Source organism: Sitophilus oryzae, unplaced genomic scaffold, assembly GCF_002938485.1.
Source record: "Sitophilus oryzae breed Bouriz unplaced genomic scaffold, Soryzae_2.0 scaffold_168_pilon_pilon, whole genome shotgun sequence".
NCBI lineage: Eukaryota > Metazoa > Arthropoda > Insecta > Coleoptera > Curculionidae > Sitophilus > Sitophilus oryzae.
This window is the reverse complement of record NW_022146379.1, coordinates 130,460-154,892: the sequence shown is the minus strand read 5'-3', so window position 1 is coordinate 154,892 and position 24,433 is coordinate 130,460. Positions and strand designations below refer to the sequence as shown.

Sequence of the window (24,433 nt, the reverse complement as noted above, 5' to 3'; positions counted from 1 at the left end):
CCCCCCAAGAAACAAAGCAGTGGTGTCAGAAGTGGGATAGATATATAAACTCGTAAAATTGCAACACAGAAACGAAATCTACGAACTGCAACGCAACCTCGTCAAACTTCGTGCTCAAATACAATTTCATCGCCACGTTGGTAAGTCTGCTGTTTATAAATGTTGTTCAACATGGCTCAAGTAACACCAGAATTACTCCAACAACTATCGGGATGAGTTGTCAATGCCATACGACAGTACCAAATACCTGGTCCAATAGAACAAACGTCATCAGCACAGCCTGGACCACCCCAATTCTCCATGCATATCGCGCTGCCGACGGAACTTCAATCACGGACTACTTTACACGGTTCACCTGGGCGCTCAATCTGAGTAAAGTCACTGAAGAACAACATGCTCATTATGTAAGTATCTATATGGGTTCTGAGCTCAACGATGCCTTAAAGATCCTTGTCAGTCCTGAAGATCCAGAATCTTTAAAATGTTCACAAATTCAAGCTAAAATTAATTCGTGCAAAAAAGTATAAATACGATTCCTTAAAGATCCTTGTCAGTCCTCAAGATCCAGAATCTTTAACATGTTCTCAAATTCAAGCTAAAATTTAATTCGTGCGAATCGCTTCAATAAAAAGAATCTTAGATCGCCCATCACTAGTCCGCGACGCGCGGAGGGCGCACAAAATCCAATCGCCCATACCGACTCGTCGAGAGATCAAGGTCTCGACCGTGACCTACCCGTTCCTCCTCTGCTTCTTCCGTTCTCGGTTTCTCGTAACCCTAATTTCTACGGCCGTCTTCCACTCTGGTCCATCCATATGACACACTTCCCCGGCCGGTGGTAGAGCTTCTAGGCTCGATCGTATAAAACGATCCCTCTACTTTTTCCATCTTCATTTTAGCCGCTAGTTTGGCCACGTGCTTTTAGTACCAACCGTAACATTCTGAAGTTGGTACCTAATTTTTTTTTCAATATACATATATTGATTTTTTGCTTGGTATATTGATTGAATATACGAAAGGGTGCCAAAATGAACTGTCAAGTGATATGTGCAGTGTTCCTTATTTCGGTGGCTGTTGTCGCTGCTGGACCTGTTGTAGATGACCATAAAGCATCACATGCCAATGCGGTAGGTTTTTCGATTTAACAAAAAATAGTTATTTTTTATATAAGACGATAATGCAATTTTATCGTCGTGTATAAAACAATATTTTTTCCATAGCGAGTTACGTTTTAAAAAATATTCAGAAATTATTATTTCAAGGAATTTATTACGAGTAGAAAAAATATTGTGCTGGGTTGGCGTTGGTTTCTATGTAATTTGACAAATAAATAAAGCTCTCTCTTTAGTTGTCAGTTTTGAATCAATATTTTTTAATTCTCTTTCGTGTCAATTGCTGATTGAATTGAAGCCAGAAATGGCTCAAAATGAAATAAGTAAATTACCAACAATGCCATATCCAAACTACTTCCATTTAAATCCCGAATAACTTATGAAAAGGAATACAAAAATTTTCAAAAATGGAAGCAATTAAAAAACGTGCGAGAAGAAATAAAGTTTTTAATCTATCCTCGCTGTTATAGTAGCATTTAATCTACCCTTGCGGTTAAAATACTATTTTATCTACTATTTTTGATAGATATAAGGCAAATTTAACGGTTGCTATGGAAAAAAGCTATTAATACAATACTTCACTCAAAATAACGTGTAAGTATTTGGGTATAAAGCAGATTTTTTGCAGAAATATCATTAATGTTCAATCCTGAATATTTGTTAATTCTTAGTTTTTTAATTTTAATCTATCTAAAATCTAAAAGAATTACTAAAAAAGTTTCAAAAAATTCCAAATTTTCGAAAGTTTTTTTCGTAGAAAAATCTCTATCGTGTTTCTGCATTCGAAATATACTACCCCTAATAATATTTGGACTTATTTAAGACTCACCCTATATAATCAAGTCGGTATGAAAACAAAAAGTAAAAATAAAATCTCTACAAAAATAAGCAAGAAAAATAGTTATTAATTCAAGAATAAAAACATATATCTGCACTGCCTTTTGAAAAGATTAAACTGTTACTAACAAAACTTATACCTAAAGCAGTTTGGTTTCAATATAATTTAATCTCTTGAAAATATTCACTGTAATATTTACTAATAAATCAATTATAATGATCTGCTGATGTTGCTAACATGCCTAATGAAGGATGCATACCTTGTTCAAAGTAAAGGGTTTTGGTGTATTGTGATGAATTAGTGATTAATTTTAATAAATATTAAAACCTCCAAAATTAGGAAGTAGGACAGGAATTGACTATATATTTGGTATAATGTCATCATTAGTATAAACTCATGTGTAAAAGTATCGAATGTTTTTTAATTTTTTTCATAATAAATTTTTGTAATCTAGTCATTTATACATTTACTATGAAACACAATTCATTTCTTAAAAATCTTTACTATGGAAAGCAGTTTAATTTTTAGAGTATTTAAGATAAAAGTAATTGTCAGAAATATAAGCATTATAAAAATGAATATGCTTACTTAATGCTTGTAATCTTCTCGACATACGACTATGTCGAGTTTGGAAATTGAAGCTCTTGTGCCGTATAGGGAACAGGATTTTTTCTAGTATTTTTATGTTATCATCTTACATCGAGTTAGTTAGTCACCATACTAGTCCAATTAACCAAACCAAATAACACCAACAAATTCAACATTAATGTAAACAACATTACCATCAGTTAACATTTAAAGTTATTATCTACAATTACTATTCAATAATTTTTTTATAACTTTAATTCGTAAAAATAAAAAATAATAACATAAAGTCAAATTTGGAGTTATTACATTATTATGAAACATTTTTATTGCATTTCGTTCGTTAGGCTAATTTGTATAGAAGTAAAGAACCGCTCAGAGATTAGTCATAGATGCGAAATAATTAGTCATTTTCAAGAAATAAACCCGTCAAAAAAACAATGGCATTTAATACTGACGTTATTTTGCTCCGAATTTTGTACCATCTCTTTTAAAAAAGAAGATTTGGATCTCTATCAAAATTAGCAATTCTAAATTTTAATCATTATACCAAACTTCCCTATGAAACAAATAAAGTAAGAATATAAAAAATATCTAAGATATATATTGTATAACATCTGTAATTATTTATTAAAAAATATTCCTAGAAAATCAAGCTTTCCTGGAACAGCTTTCAATACTATTTAATCATACTTTATGTGAAAAATTATATGCAAATGAATAATATTTTAAATTTAAACTTGATTTGGATAAATGTATATTGGATATCTGCTAATTTACACAGTCATGTTCAACAAACCGTTCCTATCTGTAAGAGTGCACCTGCTAGGCAATAATAAGAAGTAGAAAATAGTATTAACAATAATTACAACCTGTAATATTAAAATTATAACTATTCTAATACCGCTATAAACCTAGAATTTTCATCTTAAATACCAGTTTTCTCAAATAAGTAGCTTACACACTTTTATTTTATGAAATCCGCATATAAAAAAAATTTAACACTTCTTGTAAAAAACTCTTTATACAGGGTGTCCCATTTAACATGGATACAAGCCAATATCTTAGTTGTTTGTTGAGCGATCTTTTTCATTTTTGGCAGGAGGCTGTATGGCTATAAGACGTACGTTTTGCCCAGGGTAAGAAATGCGATACCTCATAGAGGTACGTTTTAATGGGGTTTGATATTTTTCGAGTCAAGAGTAAACTACCTTTAGGACAGTATTTATTTCAAATCTGATAAATTATATTGAATCCTCCTTACCTAAGGTACTTAAATTCTAATTTTTATAAATATTGATAAAGGGTGTGTCATTAAAATAAGACATTTTTATTTTTATTATTATATTTTTAAGTACTTACGACGCCACTGGATAAACAACTGGTTTATCATCAATAACCAATTATCAATTAATAATCGATTTAAGTTTGGTCGAAGATGGTCGAAGATGAGTTTTAGTTCGTTACAGTTTTATAAATCTTTGTTTAGAGCATATTTTTCAAAGTTAATAGTGATTGTTTTAAATAACTAATTTGGATTTTTTTAAATATTCCTTAATAAAACGAATAAAAATCGTATTTCAGATCCCATTGAAAACTGGGGTTTTAAATTATTTTGTAACTCATTTTATTCATTTGTATTAGCAAACTTAAAAAAAAATGAAAATATTTAGTTTTTTGTATCGTATCTTAATTATTATAGAAGCTATCTGAAAACTTAAATCGATTATAATTGATAATTGGTTATAATTGGTTATTGATAATAAACCAGTTGTTTATCCAGTGGCGTCGTAAGTACTTAAAAAATAATAATAAAAATAAAAGTGTCGTCTTTTAATAACACACCCTGTATCAATATTTATCAAAATTAGAACTTAAGTATCTTGGGTAAGGAGGATTCAATATAATTTATCAGATTTTAAATAAATACTGTCCTAAGGGTAGTTTACTCTTGACTCGAAAAATATCAAACCCCATTAAAAGGTACGTCTATGAGGTATCGCATTTCTTACTCTGGGCAAAATGTACGTCTTAGCCATACAGCCTCCTGATGCCAAAAATGAAAAAGATCGCTCAACAAACAACCAAGATTTTGGCTTGTATCCATCTTAAGTGGGACACCTTGTATATATTTTATTATTTCAAATTGAAATTTGAATTTTATTTTATTTATTTATTAATGTGTGGGTGCATGGAAATTATTGTTCTTATTCATTATTATTCATTAGTATTATTCATTAATTATTCTTCTGTGATAGAATTTTAAATAGAGTATGTCCCCGAATTTTCTTTACAAGAGAGAAAAAAATTATTATTGACATTTTCAGGTAAATGTATGCTTCTTAAATATTTTTGCTTGTTTTAAAATGGCCAATCCTGTTTATAATTTTCCAAATTTCCATACCGTTTTAGAGAAAGTAAAAAAAACTCAAAATATAGTTTAATATGTTTTTTTAAGTCCATGGATATATATTATTTCGATTTCATTCTTTGATAGATGGTTATTATTAATCTGGATTAACGTCATATATACTTTTTAGAAGTAGTAATACAGTAGAACTTCATTTTTATTTCTAGAATTTTTAGATAATTTTGTAGAGATGTATATTCATGTTTATTTTATTTTCCCTAAGCGGTATAGAAATTTGCAAAAGTATAAACTGGATTAACCATTTTAGAACAAGCAAAAAATTTTATGAAGAATATATTTTTCCAAAAATGTCAATAATTAAGAAATGTTCCTCTTGTAAAGGCAATCCAGGAATATACTGTATAAATATTAAATTGAAACTTTATATTCCTTTGATATCCAATGTGTAGAATTTTTCCTTTATTTAATAACTATTAACTCCAAATCTTGAAACTTTACTGTTTTTACATTCAATAAGCTAATTATTCATTTTTGTTACCTAATTGTAATCTTGAACTTGAACTAGACAAGTCAATATCATTGTATCATCAAGTATTTACACAATTAGTACCAATGAAAAAACTTGTCCTCCTAATGACTTCTGTGAAATTTTAAACATTCAGGTTAACCTCAATTTTTGTATCACACACGGCTGTTTAAATGTGGGAACGCGAGAATTAGAAGCTGCACCCACAGTAGTAGAATTAAATACAATGAATTATTTGAATAGCACACTTTGATTAAACAGAGATATGCAAAGTGAAATTGGATACACTGTTTCATTTCTTTATTTAAATTTAACAATAAAATAAACAAGTTAAAATCTTGTGAATAGTCTATAAGAAATTAATATAATTTGATTTCTCAAATATCTAATATTCCAGTTAGTTTTAATATCCTAAATAGTTTGACTACAATAACATTTTTGATAAATGATTATTATTATGTGAATATTTGAGTAAAACTATTAGCTCTATTTTCAAATACAAGTCAAATAATAAGAATTACAAATCATATTCGTACTATTTATAAATGTTTATTTTAAGCAAAAGACTGACAATGCTATTTGTATAATGTTTTGTATTCTCTTTTGTTTGTTTGTTTACTTCGTTTGTTTACTTTACCTTTGTCTACAAATTTAAAATAATTTTGACAATAAAGGTATTTATTTATTATTTATTATTCAGTGTTGATTGAATGGCATAATCAACCAAAAATATGTTATAAAATGTTTATAGTATAAATGTTTGAGAACTTTTTATCTGTGAAATTTCTAGATTCCTAAATGTTTGAATTAAGTACTATAAAGGGAAAATGGCAACGTTAGTAGAACACAGGCAATAAAGTAGACAATAATAAACAGAAAATAATAATAAATAAACCGAAATCTAGTAAAAATACAAAAGTATTGACAGATGGAGAATTACCCAAAAAAAAAACAATTGACCGATAAGAAAATTACCCGAAAAGATGGATGCCCGAAAAGAAAAATCACGGAATTAAGTTGACAAAGTAAAAATTCAACGAAATGTATTTCATAAAAGATCACTCTAAAGCCGCGTTCAAGCTAAGCGAACAAAATGTTCGCGAACATATATAATTAAACAGATATTAAGTGAAAATTGTGAGATAGGTGGATTTATAAATAATAAAGCCAACAAGTACAGCTAGCCTAGGCCTACTAATGAGCGCGGAGCGCCTAACGGCTAGCTTGTACGCCAGAGCGTGCGTCTGCCTATGCTAGAGCGCGCGCGTTCTTTTTCCGACGGGTGTCGGTACATCAAAAGGAGCGAACGGCGTGCATTTTGGCGGACATTGTAGCGGACACTTGGAAGGGTCTCATTTAATTTCGGGCGTCCATTTGTGATTTTTATTTTTTACCGAGTATTCGACAATGGGAGACGCAGTTATTGACTGGGATCGTGAAAAACATTTACAACTAATTTGTTTACACAAAGAAAAGATTTTATAATTTTAATTTTATTGTGGGTTGAGTGTGAATAGATATGTAGCTAGACTTCGTCCATATAATTTCATTTTGGTTAATAAAGACCTTTATGATTATTTTTATTCAAAACCGGAATTATTATGGGATTCTGAAATTAAAAAAAACTACTTAATAGGAAGTTTGACACCGGAAATGAAATTTTACAATTACATTTTTAGAAATAAATATACCGGGTGTTTCAGAAAATTGGTTCACTTCTATAACTTTTTTAATTTTTTAGATAAAAAACGAGATTTGGTATGTTAGTATAGGACATAAATCAGGATTGATCGACGTTTTCATTTATTTTCGGTCACTACCTATTTCACCGGAAATGACAACAACTTTTGATTTAAATGGTACCCTCGGTATTTTTTTACCGTATATGATAGAAAATGACATTCTAAATAGAATGATATATTATATGTCAACTTTTGACATTTTTAATTAAAAAATGCGCATAAATAAACGTAACGACAATTCTAAGTATGTAGTATCAAATATGCTGAGCCAGCCTAGTACCATTTGAAAAATTTGAGTTATCATTAAAAATACGATTTGGGCATCTTTTAAGCGGCCATGAAAGTATACGAAAAAAAAATTACACGATCCAATATATGTTTCCAAAGTTCTTTGATTACAATTTAATAGTTTTAACTCAGTCTTGGCATTCTAGATTGAAATTTAAAATGCTCTTTTTATTTAATTGGAAATGTCTAAAATTGATGTATGGTATGTCATTCTATTTAGAATGTCATTTTCTATAAAATAAAGTAAAAAAGTACTTAGGATACAATCTAAAAATCCAAAGTTGTGGTAATTTCCGATGAAACAGGAAGCGACCGAAGGTAATTGAATACGTCAATCCCGATTTATGTCATATACCTTTGCATATACTAACAAACCAAATTTCGTTGTATTATCTCAAAAAATAAAAAAGTAAAAAAGGAGTTTTGAGAAACTTGTCACTTTTGAGAAACACCTGGTAGAATCGGCTGAAAATGAATATAGGTCTTAAAAATACACTATAACTAATATAATCAAAAAAAACCCTGTGACCCTCGGCCTGCTAAATATTGATTCTTCAACGACAAAAGTTCTTAAACTGTTTACCGGTTAATTTATTTAATAAAATGCTTGCACTATAGTTTTCTCAGCTTTGCATCAATTTTGTTTTGCTACAGAGTTTCTTTTTTTGTTTTTTTTGCAAGCCTCAGCCAATACAATAAAAGCAGCTGCCGCAATTTTCACCTTATCATCCATATTTATTTTTTCAACTCACATTAAGACGGGCACTCAAAAAAACAGCGATTGACTAAACGCATCCTAGATCTATAGAGTAAACTGGTTGTCGCATTCTTCCCCGCACCTCAGTCCTCGGGACCGATGTGATGGGCTGTGCCGTCGTTTACGACCTGCTGCTACGAGTATATAGTGCCAATTATATATGTTCGCGAACGTTTTGTTCGCTTAGCTTGGACGCGGCTTAATACAGAGCATTTAAACACGAATTTAATAAAAACCAAATCAAATCAAACATTTTCTGTTTCCCCTTTTTACTGACTACAAATTCCAATGACAATGTAGGCGTTTATATACTCGTACATAAATAAGTACAATAAATACAATTTAGAGAAATTGGCAGGAATGACAATGAGAAGGAATTACTGTTTCTTTTTTCGGGAAACTTTCTGGTTCGGTAAAATATTTATGGGCGAATTATATCTTTTTGGGCAATTCTCCATTATGGCAACGTACGTTTCGGTCAATTGTTCATTGGCCTTTTCGTGCAATTTTCTGGACCCAAAAGCATCAACAGCCTCTAGAAGAAAAAGAAAATAAGCTTCTCTAATACAATCAGTTACAAATGACATTAATTTTCAGGCATTTGTAGATGTGATTAATGTATGGCTGAAGCATAATACGTTTAAAATTGAAAAACACATGAATATTAATCGTCCCACAAAATGTATTGAGATATACGCAAGAATATTCTTATTTTGTTTATAAATATTTTAGATTTCTAAAGGCAAACCCTAAAAATAATAACTATAATATTCAGCTATTAAACACAGGAGTTTATCTTAGCAAGAGATCGGAAAGGATATCTATGACCAAAAGACTATAAAATCAAGCGCAAAAAGTAGGTTTAGTGTTTAATGAGAAGAAAACAAAATTTATGGAGTGGTCAGATAGGGATTTTGAGAAGGGAAGATGTCTACAATTGACATCTGAGAGAGGTAAACGATACAAGTTTGAGGAAGTAGATACATTCACATATCTAGGAGCAGTATTTCTAAGGAATCCAAATGGAACTCAAGAAATTATGGCAAGAATAATGGCAGGAAATAGATGTGTCAGCGCATTACAGAAAATTATTAAGAGTAAGAAAAATTCTAGAAGTTTAAAAATCAGAATGTACCAAACAATGATAAGACCAATAATAGTGCTGTATGCATATGAAACGTGGACGTTCAATGCAACGGAAAGTTCGAGGCTAAAGATTTGGAAAAGAAAAATACTGAGGAAGATTTTTGGAGGAAAGAAGATAGACAACATATGGACCAGAAGAACAAATAAAGAAAAGTAAAGCAACTATATCGGGCACCGAGTATAACGGAAGTAGCAAGAGCACAAAGACAGAGATGGCTGGGACACATTGAACGAATGGTCGAAGGAAGAATTCCTAGTATGATAATGAAACGTGAAATAAGTAGAAAGAGAAGGAGGGGTAGACCGAGAATCAGATGGAAAAAGGATGTAGAAGAGGACTTGAGGAGGATAAGCGTGGATGGGTGGAGAATAAAGGCAAAAGACAGAAACAAATGGAGAAAGATAACCAATCAAGCCATGACCTTTTAGGCTTTTAGAGCTATTTATATATTAAACAAAAATTGTGTGAATCTTATAAATTTTAGAAATCTAACTTATTAATATTTTTAATATATTCTTCAAAAAATACCAAAATATTTTTTCAGAAACTTAAACATTAATATATAGCAGATGATACTTGTATCACTTGATTTATGTATAATTTTTGTTTTAATTATTTAATTTAAATATCGATACCTTACTTTCAGTTGTATCAAGTAATATATAACCACAACTCAATGTATTGAGTTGTGGTTCTATATCTAAAAAGTTTGGAAGGAATCATAATAATTTGTTTCTAAAGTTAACTAATATTAATTGTATTGTATATAATTATATACAAAATATACACAAACTTTCAGTTATTTGTTTCTTTGTTTTAACATCCTTCCAAAAAATTCTGTTTATCAAATTAAGCCATTTATTCTTATTTGATTTCATCCAATCTCTAATTTTGCTTTACCCGATTTTGGTTTGACTTGGAGCCATGATGAATATGTCCTGAATATAGAACGTTAATTATATCACTCGACGTATGCTTGTACCTCTAATAAGACGCTTGATGTTACCATTTGGATTGAAATTACTGGGTATGAAGTTATAATAATCATTTGCAAATAACATCAATTGAATATAATTGCTTAATACGACTATATTGAGATATTCTAATTAACAATTTTATTTTTTTTCGCTTTAGCCTTTTTTACTCACCCAGTACAATAAGAAAAACTTCTATAATAAATGCTAAAAAGGCACGTGGTTTTTTATTCTAATTAAAATATAAAAGAAGGTTTTTAAAAGCTGATGAATATTTATGGAGAGATTTTATCTTGGGTACTAAAAAAATTTAAATCCAAATAAATTGAATTTTTGAATTGAAATGCTCTATTTTTAGGACCCCTAGAGGCTTTTGTTAAGGACTATTCTATCACATTTAATGAATTTTGTGCAGTTAACTATACCCTGTGTGCAAATTAAGGAATGCACTCTGTTTAGTCCAGATTTAGTTCAAAGAATAATAAAGTTATTAAAAAATAATTCTGTAGGTCTAAATTTACCAGATTTTTAATTAAATCTGTTTAAATATTGATCAGTTTTAGCTGAATAACAGCTCTATCTTACATAAAAATTACGAGAAAAATAACATTTTACTTCACTGCAAAAATAAACGCAGAAGTTACTTTAACCAGCCTGAATCAATGTTTTTGTGTAACAAAGTAATATAAAAAGGGTAATTAGCTTGAAAAAAATACCCCCACTGACTAAGCAGAAAAAATGAATGTTTCCAATAGATTCAGTTTATTTTTAAAATACTAAGATTTATTTTCAGGCGATTTGAGATTTTGTAGGTTTTTTTTATTCAACTTATTCTAATTAGAGTAATTATAGTTCAAATTAAATAAACTTTTAGTCACGTAATTAAGCTTATTAAGGGAACAAAAATAAATTAATTATTATAAATATATAAACAGTTATTATTTACATCAACAAAACTCACCTTCCTAACAGCATTTTAAGGGACATAAAGGGCCATTATTATCGCTTTCCCTTTCAACATATTCTAATAAAGTTGCGATGATTTCTTTACGGCTATAAAGTTATCTTGTACACTTCGCTCAAAAAGAGGTTCTAAAAAGAACAATGTGCGACTGCAAGTTTGTTTGTTACGTTCGGTTGGTTCTGACTCACTTGGCTAGTTTTACCACCTCTGCGCCTACTGGATGCCAACTGACGTTAAGTTTGTAAATATTAGTTTAGTTCTATTCATCTGATGATAATTTTTTTTTCATAACAAGGGGCCGTCCTCTGCCGGAAACACTGCGACCTGTAAGGCCTGTTGTGTTTGTCCCCTTCCTATATCTGCACCTCGATCTGCACCCATTCTCCTATCCCTGTGCCCTGCACTAACTTATGCAGGTTCTAGTCTAGCTTTCCCAAATAAAAAGTGTCGCTGGCGATCCAGAGCCTCGCAATGACATATTATGTGCTCCACTGTTTCAGGATCTTTATCGCAGAGTCTGCAGCAAAGACTTCCTTGATACAGGTTGAGCTTATTCAGGTAACACTTGACAGCCATGTGTCCTGCCAAGAGGCCTGTTGTAATCCGCACTTTATTCCTGCTAAGCATTCGCAGTTCTCTTGCGGTTATAGAGCTAGTCCTTGGATAAAAGCCTTGCCGTGCCTGTGCCCCTGTCTGTTTCCCCAATGGACATTCTGCTTTTCCCTGATCCAGAGTTGTAGTGTACTACAGGCCATACATTTGTGTATTCTCAGTACTGGCTCTGGACCAAGATAGGATGCCTATGATCCTTGCCTAGCTAGCTCATCGTTGCTCTGGCCCGGCACACAGAATAATTTAATTCTGTTCCTTCGTGCCAGAGCTCCCAGTTCACCTAGGCATTCCCAGACGAGTCTCACGATACCTTTGGGCTCATAAGCGCCCCAAGTGCCGCCTGATTGTCTGAGCATATATTGATGAGCTTACCTGAATAAGCTCTTCTATTGTTTTCTCTCACACATTGTAGAATGGCGAAGATTTCTGTCTGGAATACGGTTGAGTGTTTACCCAAGGAAAAGGATAAGCTTACCCCTGTTCTTTCCCCAAATACTCCAGCTCCTGTTCCTTCAGCGGTCTTTGACCCGTCTGTATACCAGGTTAGTCCATCCTGAAGGAATGTTGTATCTGTCCACATTCTTCGATCCATTTTATTCACCTCGAATGGTTTGTGGTAGTGATAAAGAGGGGTCATTTGGTCCAATCTCATTTGCTGTTACGGAATACTACATTATCACCATTCGCTTCGGCATTAAAATGCGTGTAAGAGTGCAAAAGTTTTAGAAAAACGGTTTACCAATGTTCTTAAAAATAAACAAAATAAATTAATTACCTTTTCGAGGGTCTGTAACTTCTTTGGGAAGCATTTTACGGCTTTTTCTTTTATTTTTATCTATAGAATCACCCACCAAAGTTAAATATACTCTTTTTTGAAACCCTGTATATATAACAACCATAATTATATATAAATTTTAAAATCTATTGCAAAGTTGAAAAATCAAACGAGTTCAGTTAAGTATAAACTCACACAAATTTAGCTTTACCTCCCTTATTTCTCATTAGAAGAGGTTTGTGACCCGTTTATCAGCGGAGAATATGGAAAATCACGACTTAACTTACGATATTAATACAGTGCGCGACTGGATGTGTTGGATCATTAATCTCAAATTAATGTTCGCTTAATCCAGAAATTAAACGGCGGATACGGATTAAAGGCATGGAATACGGGGAATGAACGCTAGTGGGAATTCTCACTATACTGAAAATAGATCCATGATTATTATTTGATTGATTATTATAATGTAAAATAATTTACAATGTTATTAATTAGGCAAAATATAGTTCTTTCGCCGTAGTTGTTTTAACAATATTTCGATGTTTGGCATAAAAACAAAAAGTTTCGTGATATTGGGCTAATGAATTACTATCTATACAGGGTGTTCCTTAATGATATTATGCTAATATTTAAGGAGGTGATTCTTAGACCTATTCTAAAGAAAAATACTTCATATGAATAATGTCCTAAACATTTTAACTTTTCAGATACATATTGGTAAAATTCTCTAGTTTTTTTAATGCCTCTTATGTTATATTTGATACACGTTTTCCATGCATCAAAATACTTATTTTGAGAATTGTTTTATTTCTTAATTTCTTGCCAGCCGATGCAGAAATGACTTCCACACAACAGTCACTACATCAGATTTTCCGCGATTTGACCCTGAAGTAAATTGACGAAAAAATCAAGAGATAAAAAATGTTTCGAAATGAATGGAAATTTTGAAAATAATATTTATTTTAAGAGAAGTCAGTGGTGTACTACATTTTTCTTCAAAAATATTCATATATTAGATCACGAGACCTATAAATTTAATCGATTAAACTATTCAAATATATTTTGCGCGTGATTTTGCTTGGAAAATAGTTGAATACACAATAATTTAATAAATTTATTCTAAAATTATTGTGCATGAAACTATTTTCTAAAAAGCAATATTATGGAAAAATTTATTTGGGTAGTTTAATCAATTAAATTTATAGGTTGAGTGATATACGGCTAGATTATTTCTGGAATGACTTAGAAATGAAGCGAATGACTTAGGATAAAGCATATAACTATAAGAATTTTATTAACTAGAAAATTTAACATTTACGGGCAACATTTTTTTTACAAACAACAAATTCTAAATTTAAAATAAAATTTAAAGACGTTTCAAAATGACGTCTCGTAAGTAATGTTTGTGCTTCTGCTACCTTGGTTACGCATCCCAATAATGCATAGAGGACCGTTCATGCCCTAGACACTCATTGGTAATTTTATAGAACTACAAATTTAGTTTCTGCCGCATCGCCAGACGGCGCAAAAGATATTAAAGTACAGGTTTCTAATTTATATATGAAGATGACATGACAGTCTCTATGTTAACTACTGTCTATGGTCTAGTTTTTGTCTAGTTGACAAAATGTTGGTGATCCGTCAAGTTATTTCTAAATCATTATTTAAATAATTATTAATTCAGATATTCCTGATTTGTCGGAAATTTCCTTAGATTAAGAAGAAATTTCAGTGATTTCAGTGATTTGTGTTTATAGTTTGTGTTTTTATTAGTTTGTGCCTTCTGATATTTACAGTCGATCATCATTTTCGTGTTAGATACTAAACATTTTTATTAAAGTCATTTTGACATTTTAGAAATGATAAATTTATGAACCAAATAAAAAATTAATTTAATCATAAATAAGTAAGTACATAGTTGGTAATATATAGTACTTTTAGTAACAGTTAATAAGTAGTCTATAATATTTTTTACTATATTATAATTTAGTTGTTAAATCAAAAAAAATAGGCGCTATGTGATCTATTGTTGGTGTTTAAAATGTATTATGTATTCATACTTTTAATTTTGTTTTAATTATGTTACACTTCTAATGGTCTAATAAAACATAAAATGTAGTAAAACAGTCTATATTTATTATTTTATATTTTACAAGGAATAATTTTGCGCTTGAATAACGTTACCGTTTTAGTTAGCGTTAATAAATAACGGAGCGCTAAAATTCGGTTATGCCAAAACTCTCCATTAGTTTCTTCCGGATCACCAGGTGGCTCTAAATGACGGACCCATTTGTTTTATATCAGTGTCCAATCTATCTCTAGTACGTGACGTTAGTCTATGGGACCGTTTCGCATGTCAACATATCAAATTCTGACGTATTTTTTTCCACTTATTTGTTCAAAATACTGTCGAATAAGGAGTTTTCACCGATTAAAATCGTTATTAAGTCATACATATGAGTTGTAAATCAATGTTTTTAAATGAACTGTTGCCAAAATATCTCAGAATTAGTGATAAACGACAAAAAGAAAACCCAAAAGGAAGCCGAAAAAATAATCGCGGAACAGATTAGCTGATTAATCCATTTTACGATGAGGGAAATAATCAAAGTAAAATCCGTATGTACGACACTTGTTGAAATAAATAAAATTCTTTTTAAAGGTATTTTGATGCATAGAGGACGCGTATTAAGTTTCATAAAGATAGAATCACTGTTATTATGAAAAAAAGTTTTTATTTTTAAAATGTTACCACCCCTGTATCTCAGAAATTAAGATTTCAGGTTAAACCAAGAATCACCCCCTTAAATATTAGCATGTCAATAAGGAACACTCTGTATACCAGGTATCTCTCGAAAGTGGTTCTCCGCTATACCTTTTTTATTTTATTTTTTCTGATAAATAAACGAGATTTGATACATTAGTATATGACAAAACTCAGGATTGTTTGAGGTATTCAATTGTTTTCGGTCACTTTTTCATTGTTTCACAGGAACTGACTACAATTTTGAATTTTTAAACGACACCCTCGGTATTTTTTTACTTTCTTCGTTAGAAAGTGACGAATAGAATGAGATATGTAAACTATTGCGGGACATCGCTTAAAAAATCGTATTTTAAATTTCAATCTAGAGTGCCAAGGCTGTGTTAAAAACACTAATTTTTAATCAAGGAGCCTTGGAAAAATACTTTTGGTTGTCTAGTATTTCTCATGTCTTGTACTGGCTGGTTCAAATCGTATTTTTTTAAACATAACTCACTTTTTTTCAACTGGACCATTAGCATATTTGGAAAAAGCATTTTTTCCGAATAATTTAGTACTACACGCTTAATATTTCGAGCTAAAATGTTATTATGAACCGCTTAATACAATTTCAAATAAACCATAATGTGAAAATGTCAAAAGTTGACACGTGCTGATATCATTCTATACAGAGTGTCATTTTTTATCGAACAAAGTAAAAAAAGGCCGAGGATGCATTTACAAATCAAAAGTTGTAGTCATTTCCGGTGAAACAGGAAGTGACCAAAAACAGTTTTGAATCCGTCAGTCAATCCTGATTTATGTCATATACTAATGTACCAAATCTCGTTTTTTATTTGAAAAAATAAGAAAGTTATAGGGGTGATAAACACCCGGTATTTTATTATAATTATGACTGTGCCAAAACATTATAAACTAATCTTATAGAGAGTTAAAGGAATTTTAAAACTTTAACTTTTCCATTATTATACGAAAATATGTTTTCGTTTCAAATAAAATGGTTAGATAAGTTTTCGTATCTGACAAGAATATATTTGATATTTCTATGTTGCATGTCGACAAGGTATAAGTTATAACCATTGTTTCCGAGAATAATAAGCTTATCCTGTGCATTGCTGTTCCCTGAAACAATGGAAGCAATATGGATCTCGTCTTCATTTCCCTAGGACTAATTTCGTTTGTTAAAGCAAACCAGACATTTCATAGCAAAATGTTTTATTCAATGTTCTTTATTTTTGATTTAAAAGAATCCTGACCTATATCAACTGACTTCTGAAAAACTATACCTTGTTAACAGTATTTTAAAATCGTCGATCTATACCCTTCTGAGATTTAATATACAGGTTGTGTCTTATATAGGCAAGTGTAAATATTTTCAGAGTTGGTAAATCTCGATAAAAGAAACATATTTTCCCTTTACCGTTTTTCGAATAAGTCCAAATTAACTGAGTTAGTTTACTTTGAACATTTACAAAAAATTATCCTTGCTCAAATTGTGAGAACCATTGGATCTTAAAAATTAAAAACAAATTCAATTTTTTTTTCAATGGAACAAAAATTTCAAAAAAATAAAGAAAAGCCAAAAGAAAATGGATGTTAATGAATTGACATATTTTGCTGTCATAAATGGCATAATAATTGCTGATCGCTCCGTACAAATTTGACATATTTTACCTGCTTTACACATAACAAATTTTTATAAAGCAATATATTATTTTCTATTTTCACATAATATAACATTTCCATTATATCTGTTTCAAACGTGAATCAGGAAGATTAATCTAATAAATATCTTTATCCTTTTTCAGATTCACTCAAATGAGATCTCCACAGAAGAAACCCTACTGAAGAAACTCAAAACAAAATGCTACAACGGCGACTTCTCCCCCTGCATGATCTTCCTGGCAGTCAGTTACTTCAACGACATGTTGAAGAAACCCCAGGCCGACTTTGGAAGCGTGGAAATCACCAAAAACACCAACTCGATCATCCCAGAAACGTCCAGAAGCTTGAAAGATATGGAACATCTGTCGGATGAGGCCAAAATCAGTCAACTCATGGCAGACAAACTGTACAATTACGTTAAATCTAGGTCGATGAAATGGCATGTAAGTTATCCATTTTGACAACTCAAAATATACACATTGCTACGCACTCCTAAACACTGGATGGCCTTGTACGATGGTTTAAAATTGATCAGTTTTAATCATCTGCTTATCCGCGCATCCAGTGTTTACAAGTAAAGTGTTCTGGTGCACCTGTAGTGAATTAGTGATTTATTTTGCTGTTATAACACCAAAAGTTCCAACCTCAACTGTAATCTCCAGATATTAGATAACTAAAATAATATAATTATTATCAATTCTAATAAAAGCCATCTAAAAATACTGTAATACTAATAATAGAAGAAATTTTCACTACAAAAAACGCAGTAATTTCATAAGAATACCCTATATTCTTATGACAGCATGAATCTTAAAAATTGACAATGATGGCTATTGAAATATTTCCAAAAACTGTCAGAAATTATGTTGGCCTTGTATGGGTAAATACTGATGGACTGTCAGTCATAGATAAAGGAAACAAGGACATGTATGAAATACCTATGAAACATTGGAAAACGATGTTATGCCTTGATCCACGATGGTTTTTGCAGTTCACACAGCTTTTTAAGCTTTTAATGCCACTTTTTTCTTACAACTATCACGGGTTTGAGTAAATAAAATTTAAATTAAACTCACAAGATAGCAATAATTGCTTTGAAAATGGACGCTTTAAACACTTTTCGGGATTTTTTACGGGGAGCGGTTTACATTTTGGAAGATTCTATAATTTTTGAAGATTCTGACTTTGACAAGAGAAAATTATTTCTATTCTTGTTTGGCGGTTGGTCTTCGCACCCGCTATAGCCCTATAACGTATACACTCCAAAACAATTATAAGTTTTGGCGGAACGCTGAGCATTCCTACCTAAACTTGTTTCCTTTATCTATGCTGTCAATATACAGGATGATTCATGAGAAATGTCAATACTTCAGGTTCATACTCAGAGCTCAAAAATTAACATAAAAGTACATATAAATACATGTGCGCAAGGCTTTCGTTTTCAAGATATAGAGTTATACAGAAGACAAAAAAATTCCGAAGCTGATTTCCAAAAAGAAAATTTTGTCACATCAAGCTATGGAGGCGCATAAAATAAATTATGCTCTAATAATCTAGTTGGCGAAAATATGGAATTTTGTGTTAATATCGCAAATTATAATTGACAATAAGCTTCATAAAAAGCTTAAAAAAATTAATAAATTTTAAATTAATTAATGTTAGGGTTTATTTTTTATTGATACATACATACATACTGCCATTACTCGCTGGCAAGTATTTGACACGCATCAGAAGATGGTCACGCAAGGCGTTTTCCTTCATGAGCTTTTCTGTGACTGAAAAGCCCGATACGTGATGTTATCTGTCTACCGCACTCCAGACATTCAAAAATCTCATTGCTTTGTTGCCTCTTTACTTTTTGGTTGTCGCTGTTAACTGATTTTACAATTTTTCTCCATTCCGTTCTATTGTGAGCTGCTTTTTCCCACTCATTCTGCTTGTTAATACCCTTTAAGTTTTCGTGGAAAATATCCTTGTACCTTTTGAGTTGTACACCCGGCCTCCTTTTACCGTCTATAAGCTCACCGTAAAACAGAGATTTAGGTATGCGGTTTTCTTGCGTTCTGCATACGTGACCAGTCCATCTTAAGCGGGACTTTCTAATCATGACTTCAATACTCAAGCAGTTAGCTTTTTCAAGGACCGATACGTTTGAAATATGATGGAACCATTTTATTTTTAAGAAGTTGGGTCTAATATATCTGTTGCAACTTGTTTAATGCGATCATGTGTCGGCGGTACGGCACCCAGGTTTCGCTTCCATATAACATGGTGGGAATTATTATTGCTCGGTACACTGCAAGTTTCGTTTTTGTGCTCAAGTCATGATTGTAGAAAATCCTGTCTTTTAATTTCCAGAATGCTCTTGAGGCGCTGCTAATCCTGTGTTGAATTTCAGAGTCGATATTGGCCTTTTCCGAAATCAAACTGCCGAGGTCATTGAATTTCTCTACATATTCAATAGTCCCGATTTTTATAGCATTGTTGTGATCTTCCGGGGGAGTGCACATGATTTTAGTTTTATTGATGTTCAGCTTAAGTCCCAAAGCCTCGTATGCCCATGTATATGTGTTCAACATTTCTTGCAATTGCTGTAACGTATTTACAACTAGAGCACAGTCGTACATGTACGTACAACTAGCACATGTACGTACAACTAGAGCACAGTCATCAGCGTATTGAAGTTCTGTGATGAATTTTGTACGTGTTTTTGTCCTGAGTCTTTTTATGTTGAACAGACCGCCGTCGTAACTGTATCTAATGCCCAAACCCCTCTACTGCAGTTTGCTGTCCACTATAATGGAGAGCGCTGCCATGAATATATTGAATAGGAGAGGCGCTAAGACACATCCCTGCCTAACGCCTGTGTTTGTTAGGAAGGGATCGCTTAGTGATCCATAATATGACACCCTTGATTTGTTCTTGTTATGGAGGCTTTTACACATTGTAAGAAATTTGTTGGGTAGTCCGAACTTTTTCATAATTGCCAAAAGTGCATCTCTGTTGACAGAGTCGAAGGCTTTTGTTAGATCGATGAATGCAACGTAAAGTTTAGACTGCTGTCCTTTTACTTTTTCCTGATGTTTATTGATGCCCTCTAACGGACAAACGAATCACTTTTATATAAAGGTAAATTATGTGCAATAACTTATTCTGATTCAAAAGATACTATGTCCACGGAATATTAGGACACCTTGTATAGTGAGAGATTTATATACTTAAAATTATAGATTTTATTAAAAAAATAGAAATATCTCAGAAATCAAAGCCTTGTGGAAACATATTTATATGTATATACCGTATGACTGAAAAAAACGGCGTCCAATTGGCTTGGAAATGAACATCAATGACATTCCCCATATAATTTTACATATAAAATGACATCGTTCTTCATTCCATACCATAGCCATCGCTGACGCAGTTTTTTTTCGATCATACAGTGCTTTTTTATACTATTTTTTTCCTCGGGTATCATCACCCTGTCAAAATATTATCCGGAACATGTTTTCCAATTTGCTTTATTTAGTTAGAATAATAGTAATAAGCAATATACAAATTACTAATTTTCATGAATTAACAACATATAAAAACATAATATACCTCGACAACAAATAATGAAGAATATCCATAAATACACCCATAAAAACATTTCGGATGTGAGTGATCTTCTATAATATATCGTTACAATTTGCTGAATGACCATATAAAGAAAACAAATTGCCCGGAATATGTATTTTTCCTTTTTTTTATCCGTAATAAACTCCACAATAAAGAAGAAGATCGTTCAGATAAAAACGCAAATTAATGGCTTGTTTCTATGGTCATAACGCACCACTTGAACAATATCTTTTAATTAAGAGATTTCGTATACTTGGTTTAATTAATGATACTTCAACATACAAACTAAACCATCTGTCATGGTGTTTTTTACTATTTGACAATGAGGTCTACATCTAATTATCAATTATATTATTACAGCTTTCTTTTCTATAAAAAAAAAACATCTGGTTGTAAAGAACCTATTTTAGTAGGTTGTCCATATTTTGCAATATAAATCTTTGGGGCCACTAAAACGATTATTATATTTAAACTTATTTTAGGTACAACCTTTATATTTTGTGCTTTCTTTTCATACTCATATAACATCTACATTTCATATAACAACTTTTCATTCTCATATAGTATCTCCATATTCAGTAGATACAAATAAGATAATAAAAAAGTTCGTATAAATCTATATCTTAAAATGCTTGGTTTCAGAAATACAAATTTCTTTTTTTAACAACATACAAGTTTCTTTTTTCCAACCAACCAAATCAAATCTATTTTCAGTGGTTTTGTAGAATGCCTAATGAAAACTAGTCAGATTGCACAAAATATTTTACTATTGGTAAAACTCACCTAAAATAATCTCAAGACATTACTTGAACTTCCCTTTCAAAATGAGGAAATAATGGCACAAAAAGTGATAATTCTGTTAAATAGAGTATGGTTCAGGACGATTATTATAAAGATCTAAATTTTATTCTAAAAGAATAAAAGTTCCAAAAACAGAAAGCAAAGTTCCACAAAGAAGCAGCCCTGTACACAGAATTGAATCACAGAGTATAATAATTAAATGAGATATTAATATTAAGGTTTTAATATACAGGGTGTTTGAAAACAAATGCGAAAAACTTCAGGGGGTGATTCCTTGTTAAAAATAAAGGGTAGTTTGCTTTATAAATGTTGGGTCAAAAGTCAATCATTAGGGAGATATCGCAGTACATAGATGGCGGAAAAACAATGTTTTTATTTTTTATCTTGAAAACGAAAACAGATAGACTAATGAAATTTTATGGAAGCATTACTGTTATGAAAACACACTTTCTGGTAATTTTTTTACTTTTTTAAAATGAGTGAAAGGGGTTGAAATAAACTACCCCTATCATTCTTGTTAACGAAATTTAAAGAAAAATCGTATCAAATACATGCAAAAAAGTTAATTTGGATAGTTCAATTTATTTAGCAACTTTTTTATCTCTTGTGTTTTTTTGATAAAAGTCACCGATTTAAAATTAAAAAATAAAATGTAAAGCATTACGTGTCAGGGCAGAAAACATTTTTAGATAAAGAAAAAAGGCTTTGGAATAATTAATTGATCGTAAGATAATAACGTATTGCAGTAGAGTAATGTCAAATAAAATAATATTAGAAACATCCTAAAAAGTGACAACCTAACCTAACCTAACCTACTAGATTCTTTATCTAAAAATGTTTTCTGTCCTGACATGGTAATGCTTTACATTTTATTTTTAATTTCAAATCGGTGACTTTTATCAAAAAAACACAAGAGATAAAAAAGTTTCTAAATAAACTAAACTATCCAAATTAATTTTCTTGCATGTGTTTGATAATATTTTTCTTTAAATTTCGTTAACAAAAATGATAGGGGTAGTTTATTTCAACCCCTTTCACTCATTTTAAAAAAGTAAAAAAATTACCAGAAAGTGTGTTTTCATAACAGTAATGCTTCCATAAAATTTCATTAGTCTATCGTTTTTCGTTTTCAACATAAAAATTAAAAACATTATTTTTCGGCCTTCTTTGTACCGCGATATCTCCATAATGGTTGACTTTTGACCCAACGTTTATAAAGCAAACTAGCCTTTATTTTTAACAAGGAATCACCCCCTGAAGTTTTTCGCATTTGTTTTGAAACACCCTGTATATTTTGTATTTAAAATTATGTTACTTATAATTGTAATTTATGAAATAGGGTTCAAGTTGTTTTCGTTTAAACAAAATAAAATTTTGACATAAATTATTGTTTTTGTATATGAAAATATGGGGTATTTTTATTAATTTATTTAAGCGTTAATTATTCAGTATGCTTATGCTCATAGCTGACTAAACTTTCATCATATTTTAATCTGAAAACAGGCACTCTTTTTGCAGAAGTGTACAGAAAATATCGCCATTGTTTAATATGCTTAATTCTGATTAGGTTTTTTGCAAAGTTACTGAAGATAGATAGGCTTTTTGTAAAAATTCCTTCTTTTGTTTAAAAAGCCAGCGTTTGATAATATGCCTAGTCTTTTTGCAAAAAGCCAATTTATTCTATGCGCCTGCTACGTGTACAATATTTTTTTATATCAAACACAAAAAGAACTTTAAACTTTAGAGGCATTTAACACACTTTTTTTATTTATTTATAAAACAAAATATCTAGGGAATATTGGAGGTTTTTGAGTTGATAAAACTAAAAGCTACATTAAATCATGATAATAAAATGCTATTACTTTAGGTTACCGATGATGCTGACTTGGTTGTCAGTGGTCGCAGTGACGCAAGCGGCGGACTCAACCTTGGCATTTCCCTCCAACCCAACGGTGCCACTGAAGAAGGTCGTAAGAAGAAAGACCAAGGAGGTAACATGAACGGACTGATCGCCGCCGCCATCATGAAAATCGGTCTCCTCAAAGCTTTGGCTTTCAAAGCTCTGGTTCTCCTCGTCGGAAAAGCAGTAATCGTCAGCAAGGTAAGCTTAATAATCTCTCTTCAGCTCCTCGCCCAACACGAGGGTATAGTGGCATCAGAAATTGTTTCTACCGTTGTATTCAATTCTGATTCTCCTAAAAAATTTCTCTTATTTGAGCCCATATATGTTTTATACCACTTGTTGTGTACTTGTAAAACTTGTGAAACACTGATGACACACATCGCAAGTACATGCGAGAGGTAGCCGACGCTCTATATAGAGTATGGCACTGTAAGAAGAAGATATTTTATAGTTGTGCCGATTGTAGCTATTTTTTTGTTCCAAATTGTTGTTTAATCTTGTAGTCCCATTTTATAATAGGATGCCTCCTCGAGTCTTTTACGTCTCTCGTATATCAATATATAATTTTCATTGTCCGTCTTTCATCAGTTCTACTTGCTATGTGTCCTGTCCATTGCAATATGAGGAATATATTTCTTAAAAAATAACGACTGTTATCTGGTTCTTGTATCTTATTCAATATATCCTGTTGTGATACCACTGTGTTATTCCAAATCTACCTACATTAATTTATAGATATTTGTGTTACCAAGAGATTCCTTATGAATTCTTGTTTAAAAGCATATTTTTTGCAACCATATGCCATAGCTGGTAACGTCATCTCTTGTCATCTGACAAAGTTCCATTCTTGACTTGAATGAATGGTTATGGAATTCCTCTCCAATATGTCACAAATATACTACATATATTATATATACTGCCATTACTCGCTGACGAGTATTCGACACGCATCAGAAGATGGTTACGCCAGGCGTTTTCCTTCATGAGC

At 31.3% G+C, this 24,433-nt stretch overlaps 1 protein-coding gene across 1 annotated transcript in view; it reads left to right on the top strand.

Moving 5' to 3' along the window:
- Positions 1–873: 873 nt before the first annotated feature.
- LOC115880980 overlaps positions 874–24,433 on the top strand; it is a 38,265-nt gene continuing 14,705 nt past the window's right edge. Inside the window, exons 1-3 of the mRNA XM_030898325.1 lie at positions 874–1,127; positions 17,267–17,566; positions 23,410–23,643. Of these exons, the coding sequence (XP_030754185.1) occupies positions 1,029–1,127; positions 17,267–17,566; positions 23,410–23,643 (633 nt within the window). The 5' untranslated portion in view covers positions 874–1,028. The remainder of the gene's footprint in view (positions 1,128–17,266; positions 17,567–23,409; positions 23,644–24,433) is intronic.